This window comes from Etheostoma spectabile, chromosome 1 (genome assembly GCF_008692095.1).
Source record: "Etheostoma spectabile isolate EspeVRDwgs_2016 chromosome 1, UIUC_Espe_1.0, whole genome shotgun sequence".
In the NCBI taxonomy this organism is placed as follows: Eukaryota; Metazoa; Chordata; class Actinopteri; order Perciformes; family Percidae; genus Etheostoma; species Etheostoma spectabile.
This window is the reverse complement of record NC_045733.1, coordinates 2,561,230-2,583,955: the sequence shown is the minus strand read 5'-3', so window position 1 is coordinate 2,583,955 and position 22,726 is coordinate 2,561,230. Positions and strand designations below refer to the sequence as shown.

The 22,726-nt window shown below is 41.7% G+C and overlaps 2 protein-coding genes across 2 annotated transcripts; both read right to left on the bottom strand.

Moving 5' to 3' along the window:
* Nucleotides 1-1,096: 1,096 nt before the first annotated feature.
* Nucleotides 1,097-5,249, bottom strand: acta1b (actin alpha 1, skeletal muscle b). The gene is made up of 7 exons (XM_032513705.1): nucleotides 5,046-5,249; nucleotides 3,986-4,122; nucleotides 3,113-3,437; nucleotides 2,551-2,712; nucleotides 1,954-2,145; nucleotides 1,662-1,843; nucleotides 1,097-1,523 (listed from the first exon to the last, which is right to left on the bottom strand). The coding sequence occupies exons 2-7, from the start codon at nucleotides 4,112-4,114 to the stop codon at nucleotides 1,380-1,382; spliced, it is 1,134 nt and encodes a 377-aa protein (XP_032369596.1). The 5' UTR covers nucleotides 4,115-4,122; nucleotides 5,046-5,249; the 3' UTR covers nucleotides 1,097-1,379.
* Nucleotides 5,250-10,133: 4,884 nt separating this feature from the next.
* On the bottom strand, nucleotides 10,134-22,490 carry abcb10 (ATP-binding cassette, sub-family B (MDR/TAP), member 10). The gene is given in 16 exon segments (XM_032517271.1): nucleotides 10,134-12,094; nucleotides 12,214-12,272; nucleotides 12,513-12,547; nucleotides 14,045-14,088; nucleotides 14,584-14,764; nucleotides 14,925-15,004; nucleotides 15,639-15,848; nucleotides 16,681-16,776; nucleotides 16,887-17,022; nucleotides 18,225-18,305; nucleotides 18,307-18,372; nucleotides 18,532-18,666; nucleotides 19,580-19,782; nucleotides 20,424-20,630; nucleotides 21,529-21,831; nucleotides 21,834-22,490. Coding segments are annotated over 16 exon segments (2,169 nt in total). The 5' UTR covers nucleotides 21,973-22,490; the 3' UTR covers nucleotides 10,134-11,900.
* Nucleotides 22,491-22,726: the final 236 nt, after the last annotated feature.

The window sequence follows — 22,726 nt, the reverse complement described above, 5'->3', positions numbered from 1 at the left end:
GTCTTTGCACTGATTCAACATATCTTGTTAAACAAGTGTTGCTTGTTAAATTAGACTACGTACGGAGCTTTAGCCTATTTGGTCACCAATGGCCCCAAAAAGTAGGCTATTACCCAGCACCTTACCCAGCTGAATATTTATGTGGGCCGATGCACATAAGTTTGTCTTACGTAGACCTACCTGTAGTCAGGTTAAGAAAGGAAAATGTGCGTGTCAAAGAAAAAAGCTACATGATTAGGTCAATAGATGTAGTCTAAATTATGTGGGCCCACGGTGGTACGCGCTTGCCTCACCCAGCACACACCATTGTGCTTTTAGCCCAGACCCACACCCCACACCCACATAACCTGATGAGCTTCTATACATATAAGGTAGGGCTGCGGTGATAGCCCACTATACACGGGGTCTGGTTTTGCCTAAAGATGGTCTGGGGGCCGGGGCTGCGCGTATGGACAGGGCAGGCAGGCAGCTCAACGGGATTCAGAGCCGGGTGTCGGGTGTCCCATGCTACTGATCTGCTCGGTCTAAGCCCGAGCTGCTGCTGCTGCCCAGGCACATTCCTGGAAAGTCAAACTCCGACTGTCGGAGCTTTCAGGCGTCGTCTTTCACTACCTCTGTTACCAAGCAGCCCCCAGCAGCAGTGGCTGATGGGACCGAGAGAGAAATCCTGTCTCCCTCTCTCTCACCCATCCAGGGATCCAGGGAGCCGTGCCAACAGCCTAACTTCCCCTGGCACCTGATTAGCTGATTGGGTTATTGTAGTCTGTGTCATAATCATGGGTATGCTTAATTGCTGAGTCAATTAAGTCTCTCCCGGGCTTGATTTGGTTACTTTACCCCCAATAACTTGTTTGGGATAAGTTATATTGAATTTTAAGATGATATTTATGGTTGGCATATTCATTTTCGAATTATACCTTTATGCTTTAAATCGTCCATATTCTAGTGTTTTTGTAATTTCCCCCCAAAACTTAGGTTTTTCACCCTCTTCCACTACCTTTTCTAGTAGAAAAACAAGGCCAGGGTCAAACGTACCAAATAATGGACTTTAATAAATTATCAATATGTATATACACTTACATTCACATGTGTTGGGCAACATGTTGTTCTTAATTTTTTTTATTAAAGGTTTTTTGGGTGGATGCATGGTTCAGTGGTTGATTCACAGCCTTTCTCCATGCAACACTGACAACAAACAGCTACAAAATATGCACATTTTAAAATGATTTAAAAAAAAAATGCATATGTCAACAGCGCAGACAGAAAGTCCATTGACAGCAAATTGTTGCAGTGTCGCAGATTGTGATTCTCCTTGTCGCTTGATCTCCAGATAGCTGGTGGTGTAAATGATGGAGAAGCTGGAGACGAAGATGGAGAATTTAGAAGCACTTCCTGTGGACAATGCTGGGGCCTGCCTCGTCGTACTCCTGCTTGGAGATCCACATCTGCTGGAAGGTAGACAGGGAAGCCAGGATAGAGCCACCGATCCAGACGGAGTACTTCCTCTCAGGAGGGGCAATGATCTGAAGGAGAGGGAGGGAGACAAAAATGATCAGTATAAGTGCTAATACTCAGTAGATCCCTATGCGTAATTATCAATGTATGGTAAAATATGTAAGTTTGGGGATTCATTGTAATTTGTTTGTTGTCATAATGTGTACCTTGATCTTCATGGTGCTGGGGGCCAGAGCAGTGATCTCCTTCTGCATACGGTCAGCAATACCAGGGTACATGGTGGTACCACCGGAGAGCACATTGTTGGCGTACAGATCCTTACGGATGTCAATGTCGCACTTCATGATGCTGTTGTAGGCGGTCTCATGAATACCAGCAGACTCCATACCTGGTCAGGTGAGAGAGAGAAGTGTCATGAGGAGGGGTGGGGTACCTGGTTTTGCACAATATCTTCTGTGCTGTTCGTAAAGAGAGAAAATGAAGGATTATCTGACGTACCAATGAAGGAAGGCTGGAAGAGGGTCTCAGGGCAACGGAACCTCTCGTTTCCGATGGTGATGACCTGACCGTCGGGAAGCTCGTAGCTCTTCTCCAGGGAAGAGGAAGAGGCAGCGGTGGCCATCTCATTCTCGAAGTCCAGAGCCACATAGCAAAGCTTCTCCTTGATGTCGCGCACGATCTCACGCTCAGCTGTGGAGGGACAAATTGATGAGATTTTGTCCAGAGTGACACATCGCGGAGACAGACACAATGCGCGTAATGGCAGAATAATTCATTTGGCTGAACTACGAAAGTAACCAAATGTCTGAAGCTGAAAAATAATTGTTTGCTTTTCTTGAACACACAGCTACATTACTTTTCTATGTCTGTTAATACATTTTAACATAATAATAATATTATAATTTTTCTTTTTGTTGTTGTTGCTGGTCAGATTAAGTTGTTATGTACAGCAACTGTTCAAAAACGCTAAAATAAAATATGAACTTGTGATCATTATCTTTATTCTACTTTATGTCTATATCTGCCTAAAAGCCGGACTATGGTCAGCATCTTTCTTTCAGATGATTTGTTATCGGAGTGGGCCAAGTTTCTCACCGGTGGTCACGAAGGAGTAGCCACGCTCAGTCAGGATCTTCATCAGGTAGTCGGTCAGATCGCGACCAGCCAGGTCCAGACGCATGATGGCGTGGGGAAGGGCGTAACCCTCATAGACTGGGACGTTGTGGGTCACACCATCACCAGCATCCAGCACAATACCTGGAGAGAGTCAAGGCGAGAGTTAAGTAAAGTCCGGGCGACAAAAAGTCCTCAAACATTCCAGTTGTGTGCGTAAATTATGGCAAATGTGGGCGATTGAAGGAGTATGCACAAGTACACAGTGAATGTGTATGTCATAAGGACCAAAAATAGCATCAACAGTCCCAGACTAGCGTGTTGACTGTGCGCAAAAGTTGTGCGCAAAATGGACACAATGGGAAATGGGCTCATTCATGGTTTAGTTAATATTATGTGGTGCAATTTGTATATAATTCTATCAATAATATCTGTCAATTACAATATATTTGGGAAAATAATGGGTCTGTCTCTTTGTATTATGTATGTTCAGGAAGATGCGTCTGTGTCATGAGTAGCCGCTGTTGGTTGTTGTCAGTCTTACCGGTGGTACGGCCGGAAGCGTACAGGGACAGGACAGCCTGGATGGCAACATACATGGCGGGGACGTTGAAGGTCTCAAACATGATCTGGGTCATCTTCTCTCTGTTGGCCTTGGGGTTCAGGGGGGCTTCAGTGAGCAGGGTGGGGTGCTCCTCGGGGGCAACTCTCAGCTCATTGTAGAAGGTGTGGTGCCAGATCTTCTCCATGTCGTCCCAGTTAGTGATGATACCGTGCTCGATGGGGTACTTCAGAGTCAGGATACCCCTCTTGCTCTGGGCCTCGTCGCCGACGTAGGAGTCCTTCTGACCCATACCGACCATGACACCCTAAAGGGGGAGGAGAGGGCAAGATAATGGAAAGGTTACGTCAAATAATCCAAACAGAGGTATGACCTTCTTCTGGCTTGATTAAAGTATTTACTTTGTGATGCAAAAGGCATGTTGAACATTGCGCAAATGTGCCAAATAACAGCGTGGGTCACAGAGACAGACAGAGAGCAATTGTGTGACAGTTAGTTCATCTGTGACTTATTTAGTCTCAAAGAATCATAGGCCACATTGCTGGTAGTAAAAGGAGTCACATTTACATGGCTCATTTTAGCTCAGATAGGCTACATATTGCCACGCTGCTATCGCATAATATTTTATAACTGCAGAAAGAACTACATTTTAACAGTAAAATAATACAATCTCAGTTAAATATGTTATTCACTCCAGTAGGATTTTTCTGCCAAAATAGTGTTCGAATGTACAACTTTTTTTGTGAAAATTACTGTAAACTGAAATGTATTTCTCTTCACAATATTTGGGATTTTTTTCATAACCTACACTCAGTAGCAATTTGTCCTTTTGTGTGGAGATTTTCTCTTGTTTACCTGGTGACGGGGGCGGCCAACGATGGAGGGGAAGACGGCCCTGGGGGCATCGTCTCCGGCGAAGCCAGCCTTTACAAGACCGGAGCCGTTGTCGCACACAAGGGCGGTAGTTTCCTCGTCGTCACACATGTTGGCTTCTGTAAAATAGGAGGGGAGAAAAAGAGCTCAGTCCACTAAATCAAATCCACATGGCGACAAAAACTGAGAGACAGAAATGATTCCCTAACTAAAACTGTGGTTCACCCTTTTGTTTCCTGCAAGCTCACTCCAGGTGTCTTAATTGTAAATGCTTGTAGCATGATTATTATCCGGCATTTGCCTTGCGCTAAACGTTGCCATGGCACACTGACACCAGGCCATTACGCATGGCGTATACGCCTCTACAAACCTATACAATCACATAAAATCTGAACAAAATATAACTACATTACTGTTTTATTTCAGATATAAATCTGAATTTCATGAATCTCGACCAATGATCTGTTCTTTAGGCCTACATTATTCTAAATTTTCCTTAAGCAAAAGCAAATATCTCAGGTGTGCTAAAATTCAGGTAAATCTACTAAGCATTCTCTAAAAAGGGTATTGATTAACCCTTCTCAGGTAAAAAATATTCACACTTTTTACTTGGTTTAAAGGTTTGCTCTTGCTGGATTAGCAAATTTTAGGATTCAGTGTTACACCTATTAAGATGCTTAAGTCAGTCAACCAGTCTACTTTATCCATCTATCTATCAATCAATTTATCTATCCATAATTTCCAGATCTGAAAGTTCAGGTAAGAGCTTCTCCTGTCCAGCTCTGTATTTCTATGAGGCCTCTCAGCCTACTGTTTACAACTATTGACGAATCTTTTCCTTCCCCTACAGCATCAGGCCTCTCCTAAAGTCTAGCCTATCCTCCGGTGGAGTTGTGCCTCCAGTAGTATCTGGTCCTAGGCGTCCTGTCCCTGGAAATCCTGCCTAAGTTCTTCTCCAGTAGTTCTGCTCCAGTGTTGTTCTAGGCCTAGTCTGGTGTCCCAACCTGGATGTGTGGCTTCAGAAGTCCTAGCAGGGTCTTACCTTAGGAGGGTGTCTGCGGCTTTGAGAGAAAGACCCAACCAATGCTGTTGCTGAACCAGCTACAATTCTCCCTGCTGCCCGTCCACCTTATATACCCAACCTCCACCATTCACAAACCACAGCCCCGCTCCCCCCATCCCTGCCCTCTGCCATATTAGGATGCTGACAGTCCGAGGGCGACAAGTGGGTGGGGGTGCAGCATGGAGGCGCGCCTCGCGCAGGGAAGGAGGGGGCTCCATCCATTAGGTTTGAGGAGAGGGTCCGGTCGGACGCTGCGCGCCCCCGACAAGAAGAGGGCGCGCGCCATATATGGAACTGTCGCTTTGACCTCCCATCGAGCCTCGCGAGTCCACCTCGAGGTCCGTATAAGGTGTGCGTGGTTCAGTGGGGGTTTTCTAGGGGAGACGCCAGTTGCTACCAACCAGGGTTATAGATTTGTGTCAAGTAGGCCTCATCCAGCCTTAAAATGGGAAAATGCTGTCCTCATCTGAACAGAATTAGACCACAGTGAGAGCCAGGACCTAAACTACTGACTGACAGGTCCAACCAGAAAAGGTGCTGCAGTCTGAAAGCGCCAATTAAGAGTTTACTCACAATATAGCAGAAAGCAATTAGAAAAAAAGCTGAGGATGCATATTTGGTGTGTAAACTGTTAAATAAGTGCTGTTTCATCCTTCCAATCATACCATTTCAGTCATAACATTTTAAGTACTTGTAATTATTGCATTAAATGCAGCTGGCTGATTGACTCCAGCTTGCATAACGTTGAGCCCAATATGGAATCATGAGTAAAAAACTGGAGGCCTTTCTGCATTCATACATTGTAAATGTATTTGTCTCAGTCTTCAGCCTTATATGAATGTACAACATGTTATGGTAAAAATCACTTAATATGCAACATTGCAAACTGGACTCTCTTTTCTTAATTATGCAACATTTGCACACCTAAGACACATTAACAATTGGTTTAATTCAAACCGTACTGTTCTGCAGACCACATGGCCTGATATTCACACGTCTGTCAGAGTCTTATTGAATAAATAAGGAGAGAACCCCTGCAACAGCCAACAGCTGAAACTGTATCTGCAGGAGTTACTCTGCCCTGTCACAGGAGCAGTTGGATTAATTATAACTCCACTCAAGGAGGGGGGCTAGTGCATGTGTGTTTGTGCGTGCATGAGGGAGTGAGAGATGGAGTGTCCATGCATGCACATGTATGTTTGTGTGTGTTGTGGCATGAGGCATCAGAAAGAGTGGAAGAGGAGATGCCAAGGAGGTTATAATAAACTCAAAGGAAGTAAGGAATGATAGAGTAACAGGGAGAAGCGTAGAGTAAAAACACATAAACATTTAACGTGGTAGAGAGAACAATGGGCTTGATTTGGTAAATTGAAGGAAAAGAAGCACATAAGAGAAACAACTTTAATGCAACCTGGGAACAACTGGGGATTCCTAGCCAACAGCAGCAAATGTTGCCATGTGTTGACACAAAATAGAAAACAAGATCAAATCAATGTGGATTAGTATCTCTGGAACTTTATGGACATAACAAGACATCCACAACCTTTTTGTCAAAAAGATGGAAAGCAATTATAGAAGTATGAATAAATAAGTGTAGGTCATAATTGTTGGTACAAACGCATGACTTATCATTCTGCTCTCAAATCATAACCTAAAGCTGGATTCATGTGGGAGAAGAGAAATTTTAACATGTAGCCTTTAGTGACCTGGATTCTCTTTATAGCAGCAACAGAAAGCTTCAGTATGGTTTGCAAGTGTTTGGATATAACATACAGTGTAAACCTAGATTTATGGTAAGGGACAAATGGAAAACAAAAATGTTACTGGTAAGCAAAGACAATGAAATCTTTATGAATTTGATACTTGTAAAGTTCCATCATTTAAAGTTTCCTTAATTGGCCCTGCAAGTCTTCAAGGAATGCTGTTTCTGTGTGTGTGCGCGTGTGTGTGTTGTGGGAGGGGGCTGCAGAGCAAGGTAGAGCTACTTTTATGCACTTGTTGTGAACCATTTCAGAGCCGAGGGCCTGTAAAACACCTAACATGTAAAGGGGCTGGCAGTTGTCAGGGAGTGAAAGACAGAGGGGAGGGGAGGTCGCAGGGGCCGAGTGGGAGGAGAATCCAGGAAGTCTCCTGGAAAGTCTACTTGGGGAAGAGGAGGAGAAAGAGGGAGGTGAAAGGGTGTGTGCAGCAGGTGGCAGAAAAGAGGAGTTTAGTTTGTCAGAAGATGTGTATGCAGCAAGCTGAAGAAGAGACTTTGGACAAGGAGCATACTTTGTTTTGTATATTAGTGCTTTTTAGAAGTACCCTTTTTTCTCTTGTATAGTGTTTTGCCAGTAAATTAGTGGATGGGTGCAAGCAAATCAATTTTTTTTTTGTAAAAGCCTGCTCAGTCATCTACCTTGCTACCTACTCAGTTAGATTTTTATGTCAGTCACCACACTCGCGCTGTCTCTCTCACGGGAGCACAGAGGATCAGAGTGACAGAGAAAGTGTAAGAATAGCACAAGGCTCGGCATTCAAACGCTGGAACCAATACACTTGCTGTACACAAGTCTCCTACCTTTTTAAGTGTGGCAGAGTGTTCAACGACTAAGGCTTCTATGGTGCATGTACAGTCAGCACAGACAGGAGGCTTGTTGGAGATTTTGGAGATTAGTTTTCTATCTCAGGTCTGAGCATACTGACCGCTGATATTGAGGATATTGTAAATTTGACAGGTAAAGGTGCTTTAGGGATATGTTTTTTTCAAGTGTCTTAAAACAATAGTCAGGTGTTCAAATTTACATTTAAACATTTTTTGTTTCGAGACAGACTTGTAAAAACGTGGACATATCCTTTAATAAGAAGTACAACTGGTGTGATTTGATCCCGTGGAGTGTCATGACACATTCTTCTTCCTGTTCAGCCTCATTTTATTAGTGATGTACGGCACAAATCAGTTCCGTGCTGAGTGTGCATGGCTTTCTAAAACTCCAGATGAGGGTAAGCAAGACTCCTGATCCTTTCCTGAAACCTGTCCAAACACAATCCAAATATCTCCTTAAGTTAAAAATCCATTTTAAAGTCACGTGTAGTATAAGGGATTCTGCTGCTGAGAGGAATAACAAGAGGTAGGCAGTATTTCACACAGAGAGGCCAAACTGTGAGCACAACCTCAGGGAGAATGTTGGGCTCTCTTTTTCATAGAAAAGTGGTTGGATGTCTCTTAATAAAGGGAAGTCTTAGTCTTATACCCAGTCATTTATATATATAAAAAATTGTTATTATATAATTGTATTACCTTTATTTCATAGACCAGCTGGAGAATGTCAGGAAAGGGGGGAGAGGGGTGGGAGAATGATTGAGAGATGACACGCAGCAAAGGGCCGCAGGTCTGACTCAAACCCGGGCCGCTGCCAAGGACTCAGCCTTCTTTTCTTCAGTCTCAATGGACTTATTTTATTATCTTATGAACAAATAAAGCCTTGTGTGATGTTTTTTCCTCAGTGACAAGCAAAGATGATCATATTTTGTTGTGTAGGCTAAAAAGAGTCAGAACCTTGGTTCCTGTAATTCCTCAAATAGCCTGGGGTAGATTCAGAGAAAAGCCAAGGGAGTTGCAGCACATGGAGCTGGAAATGGAAACCCATGCAGGGAAGAGCAGCACCTGGTGAGCTGCACGAGCCAGCTGAGCTGTCCTCTGCAGAACAACTGCTGCCTCGACTGGAGGGGTTGATCCACGGTTTAGCATTAAGTAGAACAATACTTTAAAGGAAAGGGATATTAGTTACTGATCACAGAGATATTACACTGTCCAAAGGAACATGGTGAAAATGATCTCAAATCAAAAACTTGGATTCTCCTTATCATATACGGCCACAAAAGGTCAAGAATGAACATGTCTAAAGGGAGAGCATAATTCACAAGATATTTCAGTTTCATTCAGTTGTATTTTATAGAAGGGCTTTGCCTCTTGTGCCTGTACTGCTTTTAAATCACTTTTAGAACACATCAAACATACAACTGATGATCTAAATAGGTTGATTGACACTTACTCAATTTATCTTGATAGACTCTCAACCTGCCCCACAAGAGCAACAAACACTTACAAGATAAATCAATCAATTGCATTCATTCACTGCTTTGCCATGCCCCGTCTATGTGCCAGCAGATGGGACAATGTGAAGAGTCTAGTTGCATGAGAAGCTCACTGCACTGTCAACACAACCTACCAACAGCTGAATACACATTCCTCACATCACCAACACCAAGAAGTGTTATTTTGGTATGATGGATTGACTGAACATTGACCCACCAACCTGGGCAGTGAACACTTCTGAGCCTAGCTGTGGCTCAAAGCATGACGCATCAACGCCACCTACTGACAGCCTGACATACTGCACGGAAACAGTCGTGAGGCAAAAACAGTGATTTAATTTATTCATTATTTTTAATGTATCTGGTACAAGCAATGCAACGATGATTTAAGAAAATAAAAATAACTCTTTTAGAAATAAAGTATCCTATGGGTATACCCAACCCCATGAAACAATGTTTTCTTCACTCATGTAAAAAAAGATAAATGTTTTTAAATTCAATCCAATGTAATACTAGTGTACACTGTATGTGCCTAAACAAACTTAACATAAAAAAGTCTTTCCACAAATAAAAACTATTAACATCTTACTTTAATTACTTTTACAAATAATAATTTAGCAAACAAAAAATAATTAGAAATCTATCATACATAATTTAGGCAATATTATTTATAACTTATACAAGTTAAAAAACAAAACAAAAAAACTGCAGTCTTCTGTGATCTGTTAAAACACATGGATGTATCATTATTTGGCAAACTTACGAGCACCATCAGTGTTTACTTTACAGCGAGTGGTGAGGAGATTTCTAACAAAACATGAATTATTTCAGTTTAATTTGAATGGGCAGTGTTTGGTAATATTACCAACTTACTTCCCCAGGAACCACAACACACATGTCTGGATATGTGATGTTCAGAGACATTGTCCAAGGCAATCAATAATTAATTAATACACAATAGAAGAAAGAAAGAAATAGACAATACAATTATGGGAAATATAGTTTTAAATATAGTTTTGTTATAGTCCAGAGACTGACTAAAATAATATGTGATCATTTGGGAATATTTGTATATCTCCTGTGCTGCAAAGCAATGTTGCTAAAAGCTTCTCGCCAGACAACTAGAGTTTTCTCACAAGCAATTTCAGAAACAATCCAATCTACAGTTCCTTTAGAGCGGTGGGAAATTCAAACTAAAGGCATTTGCATGTCTGGTGTTAAAACTCTACTCCATATTCCCCTTTAGCAGTGAAGTGGGCATTTACCAGGCAAATATTTACTGAGAAGAATCCTTACTTCTTAGCCAGGCCCTCTAAGCCAGCTACTGTACATTTAGCTGGCTAACATGTATGTGGTTGTGGGGCTGTTTACATAGTATTTAATGCAGGCCAAGTGCACACTCTGTAAACACCGACCACTGAACAGAGCATGGAAGAGTTACACGCTGACAGACACAGTGGTCAACAGTATGCATGCAGTATGTCAGAAATGCTGTACACTCACATGTTTAAGTTGTAATGGTTTCAGGTTTGCTTTTGGTTTCAGTTTTTTCCCCATCGTTTAAAGAATAGACCAAGAAAGTCAGCATTAACCAGGATTACAAAACCAGATAAAAAATTAAAGGATTAGTGATTTTATACAAAGGGATAATTGTTAAAAGGGGGGGGGGGATCATGACACAGACAAGCTCTGACTTTGATGACATGTCTCATGTAACCTTCCTCCCCGAGAGCAGCAGAACATTTACCAGAAGAAATGCTGTTTAGCAGGCCTCAATCAACTTTCCCAAGTCAAAACCTTTTTTTTTGACGTTTACAAGATGGTAAAGTTGAGCTGTCACACCCAGAGAAAGAAAAACTGAATCTAAACACATTGGCAAACCCATCCCAATGTAATTGTGATCAACTGAGACCAAATCCTTGATAAGAGAAATAATGTTTTTAGATGTGTAGCACCTCAGCGGTGGACAATGACTAACATGTTTCATGGCAGTTGGGCATACATTAACATCATGTCCTTATAGTGTTCAGCCCTCTTTTACAACAACACAAATAGCTGCTTCATTTGGCGTGTTTAAACCCAAAATGACTGTAAAAGGCATGTAAGCTTCAAGTATTAAAAATCCATAATGTCGACATAAATACACATTTAGAAGTTCTGTACATGATACTGGACTGTTTTTGGTTTGGTTAGGTTATAAAAATCCTCATCAAGTGATAACAGACTACAGTGTCCCATAGAAGTGAAAGAAAGTCATTTTCACCAGATTCTTGGCTTTCCTTGAAAACTAGTAAAACTAGTGGTAGTGACAATGATTTATGATATTATGTATATTATGTGTTTTAGTGTAGAATTACATATTTTCAAAATAAAGCACCTTGAGGAGCTCTCTGATCCATGTTTCAGTTCTTAGGTCTTCGCTGTGGATTACCCTGTCTGTTTCCTTTCCAAAGGGCTCTTCATGTGGTGCCAAATAGTCCTTTAAACAGTGAAAAAACACCTGCAGCATTTAAGAAACCCCTTTGATGTTTCTCAGTGATTTTCCATTCTCCTCTCTCTCTCTCTAGTGTGTATCTGTAGTCCGTACAGATGAAGTTCTGCTTTCTTTCAGCTTTTATCAATGTCTATAAATTCCAGGCAATATCCCCCCCCTTTCCACCGACCCCTTTCTAGAGCAAAGCCACTTTTTCCCAGGAATTGGTCTCACCTCCTGTTTTCTCTCTCTTCCTCATCCACTCCTGTGTACTCCCTGTCCTCTCAACGAAGTGCCCGTTTCTGTTCATCTTGCAGAAACGCCTGTTTCTCCATCAGTTTTCTGAACAGTCCTTGCCTGTTGCCTAGCAGTTCTGTGTGCTGGCCACACTCGGCTATACGCCGCTGGTCCAGTACAGCAACTGCATTCGCATTCTGGATGGTGGACAGACGGTGAGCGATGATCACAACTGTCCTCCCTGTGGAATGGGTGAGTGAGACAGGGAATAATAAGTCAAGAGAAACAAAGTGTGCCAGTAGAAGCAGAACTGAAGCTTTATTCTGAAAATGTTGACTGGGAGAGACGGAAAAGACCTACCTTCCATCAGACGCTCCAAGGCCTCCTGGACCAAGAACTCATTCTCAGCATCCAATGCACTAAGGAAACATGGTTGTTTAGGGTTTCCTTCAACAATACAACCTAAGATGCGTCTCTAACCAACACAATAAAAAACTGTTTCTGAAGGCTCTATTGTCATCATAATTTTACGAAATATCCACAGTGCTTTGCAGAATAGTAAATAAAACCAGAAAGAATAAAGATAGTAAAAGCATTGTAGGTAAAGAAGTTTTGTGAACGTATTTCAACAACAACTCTTTAGCATCAGTCTTTCTCACCTGGTAGCTTCGTCTAACAGCAGGATCTTAGGATTCTGTGGAGTGAGAACACAAATAGTGTTGATTGTGTGGGTTTTACAGAAAAAAAGGAAAGCTGAGAAAATCCTGGGTCTACTTGACATTTTAAAGTTATTTTGTGGTTCAGTGAATATGATATTTAGAGCAATGACTGGAAAAGGCAGTCCTGGTTAATGGATGACAAATGGCATGTGCAGTTGTGCTTTCTCCAGATGTAACTAAACAGTAGCGATGTTACGCGTGAACCCCCCGCTTCGAGGCATGTATTGACGACGTGAACCAATTTGGAATGGAGTTTTGTATCGGAGCTTGATTCTTTTTGTGATAACCATATGACCAGTGACATCCAAAGCTTCATTTTACACACACACCCACGTGACTGCTTAGAAGTTGAATTCAAAGCTTTAAAGTTGCACAACACGGGGCGTGCCTTTCTGGGTTGTTGCAATAGGAGAGTCAACAGAGTCAGGAGAGTTAGTGAATAGAGATATTATTATAGCAATTATTATAGTTCATAGAAAGTTCATAGAAAGTGTATAGCCAGTTGAAAGTTTGTAGCCTAAAAGGTTGTAATTTCCCCATTGGGGATCAATAAACAGATTAAAATTAAAAAATTAAAGTAGAGAGTTTATAAAAGAGAGTTTAAAGCAAGTCATTTGTATGTGCTGGCCTCATAATATTCTGTGCACACCTGCATCCTCTGTGCTATGTCAGTGGTTTTTTTCTAAAGATGATGAAGTGGTCAGCAAGAAAAGACTTAGGCTCAGCCCTGGAACAGTGGACAAATCTCTATTTCTGAACAAAAATAACATTTAATTTCTATTCCCACAAACACTTGTCACCAAGCACAATAATACCCCCCTGACCTGTCCACAAGCATTGTTATTGTCCATAAGTACCATCACTGTTTGTTAACTGTCACAAGCACTTTCACTGTCCCAAAGTATATTGTTGTCACTGTCATAGCACTTCCCCAATCAATTGACTCAAACTATTTCTATAAACACCACGCTGGCAGAAGACTTAGATTAGATTGCTCAAATAGCCTACGCCTTCTGCACTGCCTATCTCACCTATTTGGCTGAGGAGACAATGCTGCTCTAGGCTACGTACCCAATATAATCACAGGAATATGTGTGCAATGTGCAATGTGTTCTTCATTCGTTTCCCTCCCAAATTGATGTATTTGTTTACAAACACAACTTAATTTTTTATTTAAGGTCCCAAATAGGCTTAGTTATTTAACGTTATTATTTATTTATCCATGAATTCATAATCAAAATGTATTCAAGACATTTTCATGGCTAATATCTGTGAAACAGTTTGTGACACAATGCTATCCTTCTTTTCACCACCAGATGTCCACATTAGAGTTCTGAAGCTTTGAGTACTGAACTTTTTTTTTTCTTCTTTTTTTTTTTCTCAATACAATTGGATTGAAAGCTTCACTGGTTCAGAAAGCATCAGTTCGCCATCACTGATAAACAATAAAATGACCAAGTTGTTGTACTCACTTTGAGCATAGCTCTGGCTATTGCTATCCTCTGCTTCTGACCACCTGAGAAACAAACACAAGTTAACCATGAACACACATAAAGGCTACGTCTAAACAGGCCCTCTGTGTCAGCTGTATGCACGGAGCCATAATAGTTAAAAGAGTGTTTTTTAAAAGCTTTCCATGTTCTGAATAGAAAAATAATAACTGACCATAACTCTGCTATGTGACAAAATATGAATACAAAAAGAACTAAAATAAATGTCTTGAATTTGCTTACTTTTTTTATGTATAAAACACAGCAAATTAAGCATAACATTTTATATGAAAGAATTATTAATTTTAAATAATTCTTTGAAAGAAAAAATGAGCAGCCTTCCCAACACTGAACATATTTTCCTAACCTTGTGAAAGTAAATACCACATGTAAATGTGTCAACGGCTCATATAAAACAAATATCATCCTTAGTATTATCAACCCTTCCGACTGCTTTCTTGCATCAACAGTGAAGTAGATGTTGATGATAACTCTGTGGTGCCTCTGCCTCTGTTCCTCACCTGACAACAGCACTCCCTTCTCCCCCACTATGGTGTTAAAGCCCTTAGGAAAGGTCTGGATGAAGTTAAAGGCGTTGGCCACTCTGGCTGCCCTGTAGATGTCCTCTGTGGTCACAGCTTCTGGGTCCTTTGCACCGTATGCTATATTATCTCTTATAGAGCAAGAAAACAGCACGGGCTCCTGGGAGAGAGGCGAGAAGACAAGCTTCACTCAAGGGCTCTCAATATTTTGGGGCCACTTACAGTTAACGGAAAGGCACAGAATGCATGTTTGTCTGCTCAGATTATGTGTGTGCTGTGAGATCTGTTGTATAAGGACAGGTTAAAGATTCTTTTATTACCTGGCTGACAGTTCCAATGTGACTCCTGAGCCAATAGGGATTCAGATCTCTGATGTCATGACCATCTATGGTGATGATACCTGGAAAAATGGGTTATTCTCAGAGGTTAAACAGCCATCTTACAGTGGCTTGTACTCTTAAAGTGCTCATATTATGCTAATTTCTAGGTCCATAATTGTATTTAGAGGTTGTATCAAAATAGGTTTATGTGGTTTAATTTTCAAAAAACACTTTTTGTTGTACTGCACATTGCTGCAGCTCCTCTTTCCACCCTGTGTGTTGAGCTCTCTGTTTTAGCTACAGAGTGAGGCATCCCACTTCTGTTCCGTCTTTGTTGGGAGTCGCACATGAGCAGTAGGTATATAAGGAATACTTCCCAGTCAGAAGCAGAGTATGAGGGCGTGCCATGCTAGCAGCTAGGCGAGCATCATTATAATGTGTGTTACAAAGTGATGCACGTTTGTCACGGAAGTAAAGGCTGGACTTCATTAGGGCTGTTTGGAGCAGTTTGTGAACAGTGTTTTCTGTTGGAGATGGTAAGTCCTTTTGGGGTGGACTTTTGTCTTTTTTACTTTGTGAACCTATAATGTGCACAAAATATATAAGACAATAAAGGAAAGGGGAAAAAGCCAAAAAACATAACATGAGCACTTTAAGTTTGCCATCAGAGTTTCTGAGATTTCTAGTCTGATTCCTCATTAGACTCGCTCTCACCAGCATCAGTGTCGTACAGCCTGAGAAGCAGAGAGACAAGGGTTGATTTTCCAGAGCCACTGGGTCCCACCACAGCCATGATGGTACCAGCTGGGACCAGCAGATTGAGGTTCCGGAAAATAGGAGCCTCCTTACGTGTCGGGTAGGCAAAGGAGATATCAGAAAACTCCAACCGACCCTTCAGCTGGTCTGAAGGAAGCATGAGGCCTTCTGTGGAGGAGCAGAGGAAAACGGACACAAAGATAGAACCATTACTTATGTTTAACTTACTGGATTGGTTTATTACCGTGAACGAGAAGATATAAAATAAATGAACAAGGAAATTTAGAGCAAATACAGAACTAGCTTATTTTATTACTACTTAATATGTAAATTATACATTGTGTTTATTAACTGAATGGGCTGTTTTATATCTGCTGACCTCTGTTTTGCAATAACAAATCTGCAAAATTTTCAAGCAAGCAGTGACTCTTTCAAATCAGTTATATATAGTTACAGATGTTACGTCTGACAGCGAATTACCATGTGGTAGAAGTAACATCTAGTTACACAAAGAGAAGATTGTGACTACAAATGTGAAATTCCCCGTCATGCACTTTTGTGTAGCAGTAAAGATCTAAGAAACAATATTTATTTACAATTCTGAAACAATCCAATAAAAACCTTTTGTTTTCTAGACATATCAATAATTCCAAGAATTTAATAATGGGTTTAGATTAGATTAGATTAGATTAAACTTTATTGTCATTACACAGGTACAGGTACAAGGCAACGAAATGCAGTTTGGGTCTAACCAGAAGTGCAATAGCAGTAAGTGCAGGATATACAATGGTTCCGTAAGTGCAGGACATGGATATGTAATGTATAAATATAGAAAAGAATACTATTATAAAAAGAGTTTTACAGATGGGTTTGTCCTATGAATATAAAATATAGATAACAAGTATTGTGAGCAAGATTTACAGCTAGATTTACAGCTAACTTTACAGGACAAAGTGGGTATTCATTGATGTAGTGCAAGCGTGTGTGAGTGTCTGCTTACCATTTAGAGGAAACTCAGGCTTTCTGTCCAGCAGCTCCCAAAGTCTGGCTCCTGCTCCAAAACCCTTCATCAGCTCAGAGTAAAATGAACTCAGACCTACACATCAAACAGTAAAACACTGAGCCAAAAGCCATCACACACACACAGTACATAGGATGTAAACAATACAGATAAGGAGATTCTCATAATAGAAAAGTAGACCTTACCTGCAATACTGATGCCCACCCAGAAGGTGTACATGAGGAATGATGAGAGCTCTCCCACAGTCATGTGCTGGCTGGCCATCAGAAGCCCACCTTTGTACAGCACTGACAGGATCATGATGTTACCACTGAGACCAGTCTGAAAGACACATGACCACAAACACACACGCCTGGTTATTTGATTACTTCAACATCTGGCATCACTGCTATTCCATTAAACAGCAATGATTATACTGATTACAGCCCATTTGGGAACCTGTTGTATAAGCTAACTGGGCTCTCTCTTGATATCTGAACTACAGTTCACTAAGCGTGAAAATTACTATTTACCTAATACATTTGAATCAGAGAAACAGTCTGGGGGTAGGATATGCAGGGATAATTACCCTATTCACAAAGCTTTGGGACCTGTATTTTCCCTTTTCTTCTTATTTTGCTGTGTTCAGGGCGTTTATGGGCTGCTAACATCGCTCCCTCTCTTCATTGACTCTCTAGCTTACATTCACTTTCTCATAGTCTGATAAACAGGTAAATAGATTTCCTGAAAATTGACAGGTCAATCTCTTTGGTGGGGTAAAGTGAATGCAACACCGCCCCCGCTGATCTGATTCTCCAGCCAATCTCCCGCACCATTGTCCCCTTACTCGCAAACAAGATCCTGAGAAACTTGAACTCTTTCACTAAGGACTCATTCCCTACCCGAGGTAGACACTCCCTCGGTTTCCTGCTGAGAACCATGGCCTCAGATTTAGAGGTGCTGAACCTCATCCCAGCGGCTTCACACTCGGCTGCGAACCGATCCAGTGAGTGCTGACGGTCACGGACCGATGGCACCATCAGGGCCACATCATCTGCAAAAAGCAGCGATGAGATCCCTAGCCCACCGAACTGCAAACCCCTTTCCCTGTGTTTTACAACAACATGTTTGGTTTGGTGTTTGTGGGGTTGGTGTGTTTACCCCTACCAACACACAAATTCTTGCTACTGTAAGTATTTAAAGATGATAAGAGAAAAATCCTGTTTTGGAGCAATCAGGAAAAAGGTAGAGTGGTGTTCAACTGTTTGACTTTAAGCACACAGATGGGTTTAGTATTCTCTACCTGCACAATTGGACAAAACTATCCACACTACACACACACACACGTACACATCCACTACAGACAGTCACATCTCTGGCTTGTACCACACACAACACGGGCCAAACAACAGAAAGCACCCACCAACACATCACACAACGGATTCTCCACCCCCACACAGCACACACACACACACACACACACACACACACACACACCACACCACCCCAACACACACACACACACACACCACACACAAACTTACCACTCCAAAGAAGCCAGCTCGTAAAACAGCCTCCTTCCTGGCCAAGCTGAGGACCAGGTCTGTCTTCTGTGTGTATGTGTTGTACCTCTGACAGCTCTTTACCAAAAGCTCTGACCGTCCGTATGTTGCTGATACGCTCCTCTGCCAACTACACACACACACAAAGCATTTTAGTGCAACTTTATTTATAACAAACTTCTAACACCAAAAATGTGACTATGAAACAAGTAAAAGCACACAAAAAAAACAACTAATGGACAAAATTCAAACTATTTAATTTTGATCCGTGTTTTTCTGTTCACTGTACCTGTGTGGCTTGTGCAAGTGCATCCTGTGTGCATTTGGAGATGGAGCGCAGGTATCTGCCATAGACTACAGCAAGACCGGCCACAGGAGGAACAACCAGCAGCACAAAGCATGCAAGACTGGGGGAGACATAGAACTACAAGGGGAGAGCGAGAGAGAAAAAAAAGGAGAAAAAAAAGCAATTAATGGAAATAAAAGAGTAGAAAAGAAAGGAGAGGGAGAGGGTGGATGCAGAGGAGAGAGACAGAAAAACATTCACACTAATTAGCTGTAATCCGTAATTACAGGAGTCCTGTCCATTCATTACCTTGAATGTTAATCAAACCAGGGAAAACATTTGATTTTCTTGTATGGACAAATTGTTTGTCATAAGCATGTGTTGTGTTTAATGATCGTTCTCTACACAGATAGGTAGACACCCTAAAAAAAGTCTGAGACTGGCGACAGAATGTGGTCAGATGAGACACACACACACACACACACACACACACACACACACACACACACACCCCACACACACACACACACACACACACACACACACACACACACACACACACACACACACACACCACACACACACACACACACACACACACACCAACACCCACACACACACACCACACACACACACACACACACACACACACACACACACACACACACACACAACACACACACACACACACACACACACACACACACGTTTTCTTTGTATTGACCTTACAAGAAGTATATTTGGAAACCTGTTTCCCAACAGTCCTATAGTCTCAGAATAGAAAGATAAGAAAATCCTAACTGCTTCCTTGTACTGAACAACACTGTTCACGCACACACCTTACTCTGTTGTTAAATTACTTTAGTGTTTTTAAAAGTCAGACTTACAGTGCACTTAGTTTGCAATAATAGTATTAAATCTAAAAGTATTTAAAAAGAATCTGTAATAAAAATACCTAACACATTTATTTCACAACATAAATATATAATAAAGGATACCTGCTGGTTCCTCATGCAAACCTATGCTGACCAACTTTGAGGGACATACTCACCATCATACTGACACCAGCAGCTGCCTGGGCGACGGCTCTCAGCCCGTCTGACAGGTTATCAGTGATCGAGCGGCCCACCACGGTGGTGTCAGCAGAGAGGCGGTTGATAAGCTCACCGGTCCTATTCTTGTCAAAAAATGCCACTTCCTGTCTGAGGATGGAGGAGAAGACGGCGGCACGGAGATTACGAACAATCTGTTGGCCTGAAGCGAGAAAAGAAATAAGTGGGGAGAATAGAGATGGGAGACTGTTGCAATAAGAGTCACTTGATTAATTGATTAGTTATTAGTTATCATCACAAAATGAATCAATTCCATCTTTGGTAAGTCATTTATCGTCCCAGCCATTCAATACATTTTTTTTTTTTTTTTTTTTTTAAAGGAGTACTGTTTGCCATAAGAAATAATTACAGCCACAACATTTTCCAGCTTGTGTACAGAATAAACAAACAAGATAGATAATATTAATCAGTGAGGTTTAGAGGTGCGGGTGTGTGTATTTGTTAAACTTTGGACTGAGCCAGGCTGGCTGTTTCCCCTTATTCCAGTATGCTAAGCTAAACTAACCATCTCCTGGCTCTAGCTTTATATTTAACACACAGAAATGAGAGTGGTCTTCTCATCTAACTTGTAAATACTGTAAATATTCCTCATCAGTCATTCAGAGTATTTAGTACTAAGACACTGGAAGTTTCACTGGAAGTTGGAATTGTTTCCTATTCTTTATAATGCACACTGAAGCAAAAATGAAGACCTGGGAGAGAAGAACATAGATTCCTCACAATCTACTCATTAATGCAGACATTGGTGAGTTTGTGTTTAGTGCCGGTTTTTCTTGATCTCACCTGAAGTCTGCATGAGGTAGACTCTGGCAGCATTGGCTGCCCCACCACACAGGAACACTCCCGTCAGCATGATACATAATGATGTCAGGGAGGCTGCCATCGTCTCTGTGTCTGTTCCAGTGGTGTAAATGGTGTCGATCACTTTACCCAGGAGGAATGGAGCGGACATGGTTACTGCACTGGAGACAGTTAGGAACCCTAAAGCAGCTGATGTGGATACAAGGAAAAACACAACAAGAAAAATTGTTTTATTTAAACAAATAACAGTAGAAAGCAAAACCAAAGGCTACAATTCATCAAAGGACGCCTTCACTTTCATGTTCTAAAGGGGTTATCCAGCAAAACCTGATGGATCCTTGAGATTGTTTTTCAAACTTGAACAGTGTTTTAAAAAGAGCTTTCCAAATTAACATCATAAACAGCTGAGAGTAGCAGAGCAGCCTTTACCAGGTAATGATGAATACAATTTGACTTAATGTAAAAGTTTCCAATCTGGTAGAACCTGTCTCCAACTGAAGTCAGAGCAGGCTACAATGCAACTCACAGCCACTGAAGACACATATGGGAGGCAGTCTTGAGTGTCCCCTACAGTGTCCCAGTGCTGTGGTTTTGAACTTCCCTAACATAAAATGCTGTAATATACGAGACCAGCTTGAACAAGTAAAAATATTGAGAAATATTTTCCTGTATGGATTAAATAAAAATCTTCCTCCTGTGTGGTAATGGAAAATTATGCTGCAGGAAGGTAGTTGTGTGCGCACATTCCCTCCTATAATTAGGCGAGGAGCAAGATAACACATACAGTCAAGGAAAATTAGATTCTATTAGATCTAACCACTGCATTTTGGACTGACTGCAGTATATGCAGCATTCATCAGACAAAAATCGTGCCTTTTCTTCTTCCTACCAAGGGAAAACAAATCATCTTAATTTAACATTTTGACACCTTTTGTTATTTTCTCATCAGGGATACATCTAAACACTAGACCATAACGAGCAGAGTCACTATTGGAGATGTGTTGTGGGTGGATAGACTTTTTGTCATAGATATGGTGAGGCAAGAGGACAAATAAATGAGGGGGTTTTCAGTATGCACACAGCTTACCTGCCAGTCTCCATCTCTCCGGGTGAGCAAGTTGCAAAATCCTTTTAACATCCTCCAGGGGAACCGTGGTCGGTGTCTGATCCCTGTCCGTCTGGGTCTTTGCTGGTCCGGCTGGTGTAGGCGCAGAAGAGGCTGAAGAGCTGGCAAAGGCAACAGGTGTGTGTGTGACTGTCCGTGCTCCGCCTGTCGGTGTGTGTGAATGGAGTATGGAAAGACCCCGAAGTGGACTGCAGGACAGGGCAGACATGAAGTGTCCGGGTGAGCAGAAAGGGAAGGCAGGTGTCGGATGGACTGATGACTTGACCCGGTCGACGGTCTCTTCCTGCGGAAGGCAGCGGAGGGAGGCAGACGGTGCTCCAGCCACAGCATCCTCGGCTGTGGTAGCTTGAGTTTGGACAAATACACTGCATGTGGGCACCTTGGCGTGCGAATTAAAAGCAGCATCGTCTGAGTTGAACTGTTGATAATAGCTAAAGTTAAAAGATATATGTTTGTTACTTAGTGGTCAGTCAGATTCAGAAAACGATGGTGTCGAGGCGTTTCTTGTTAAGTCCGTCCAGAAGAGAAACATTAGTCCCATAGCCCGGTAGGTCAAAGTACCGTATCCATAGCAGAGCAGTTGTAGAGCTTTCTGCAACTACATTACCGAGTTTAGACCGTTATTGTCAGTTTTATCTGCGTCTGACAGCCGCCGTGACACAGTTTATCTCTTATCACTGAACAGCTAACTACACCCTGCCTGTCACTGTCATCTGTCGCTGAATATTTGGGTGGCAGGCGGGTGGAGTGGAGACACAAGCTGCCGAAGGTCGGCTAACACCAAATCCACATTGAGAATTGCACCTTAACAGACTGGGAATATTTTTAAAAGTGTAGAAACAAGAAAGGTGACCCTGGTTTGGTTCTTATGTACATCCGATTCCTCCTCCTCCTCGACAAATGAATCCAATGGCTGACGGTATAAAGGAAACTTTCCCAGGCATAACCAAACACACACAGATTGTCAAATCCCTGGCCATAAGTGTTTGTAAATAAATTGCAAACAGTACACAAAACATAACATTGGTACTCAAAGAAGAAAAGTCTATTTTGGTTTTTATCTAGTTTATACAGACATTCATGCCTAAGAACAGGGGGGCATGGGATAACGTTGTTAGCAAACTAAATTATTTCTTTTGACGAACAGAGTTGAAATGAA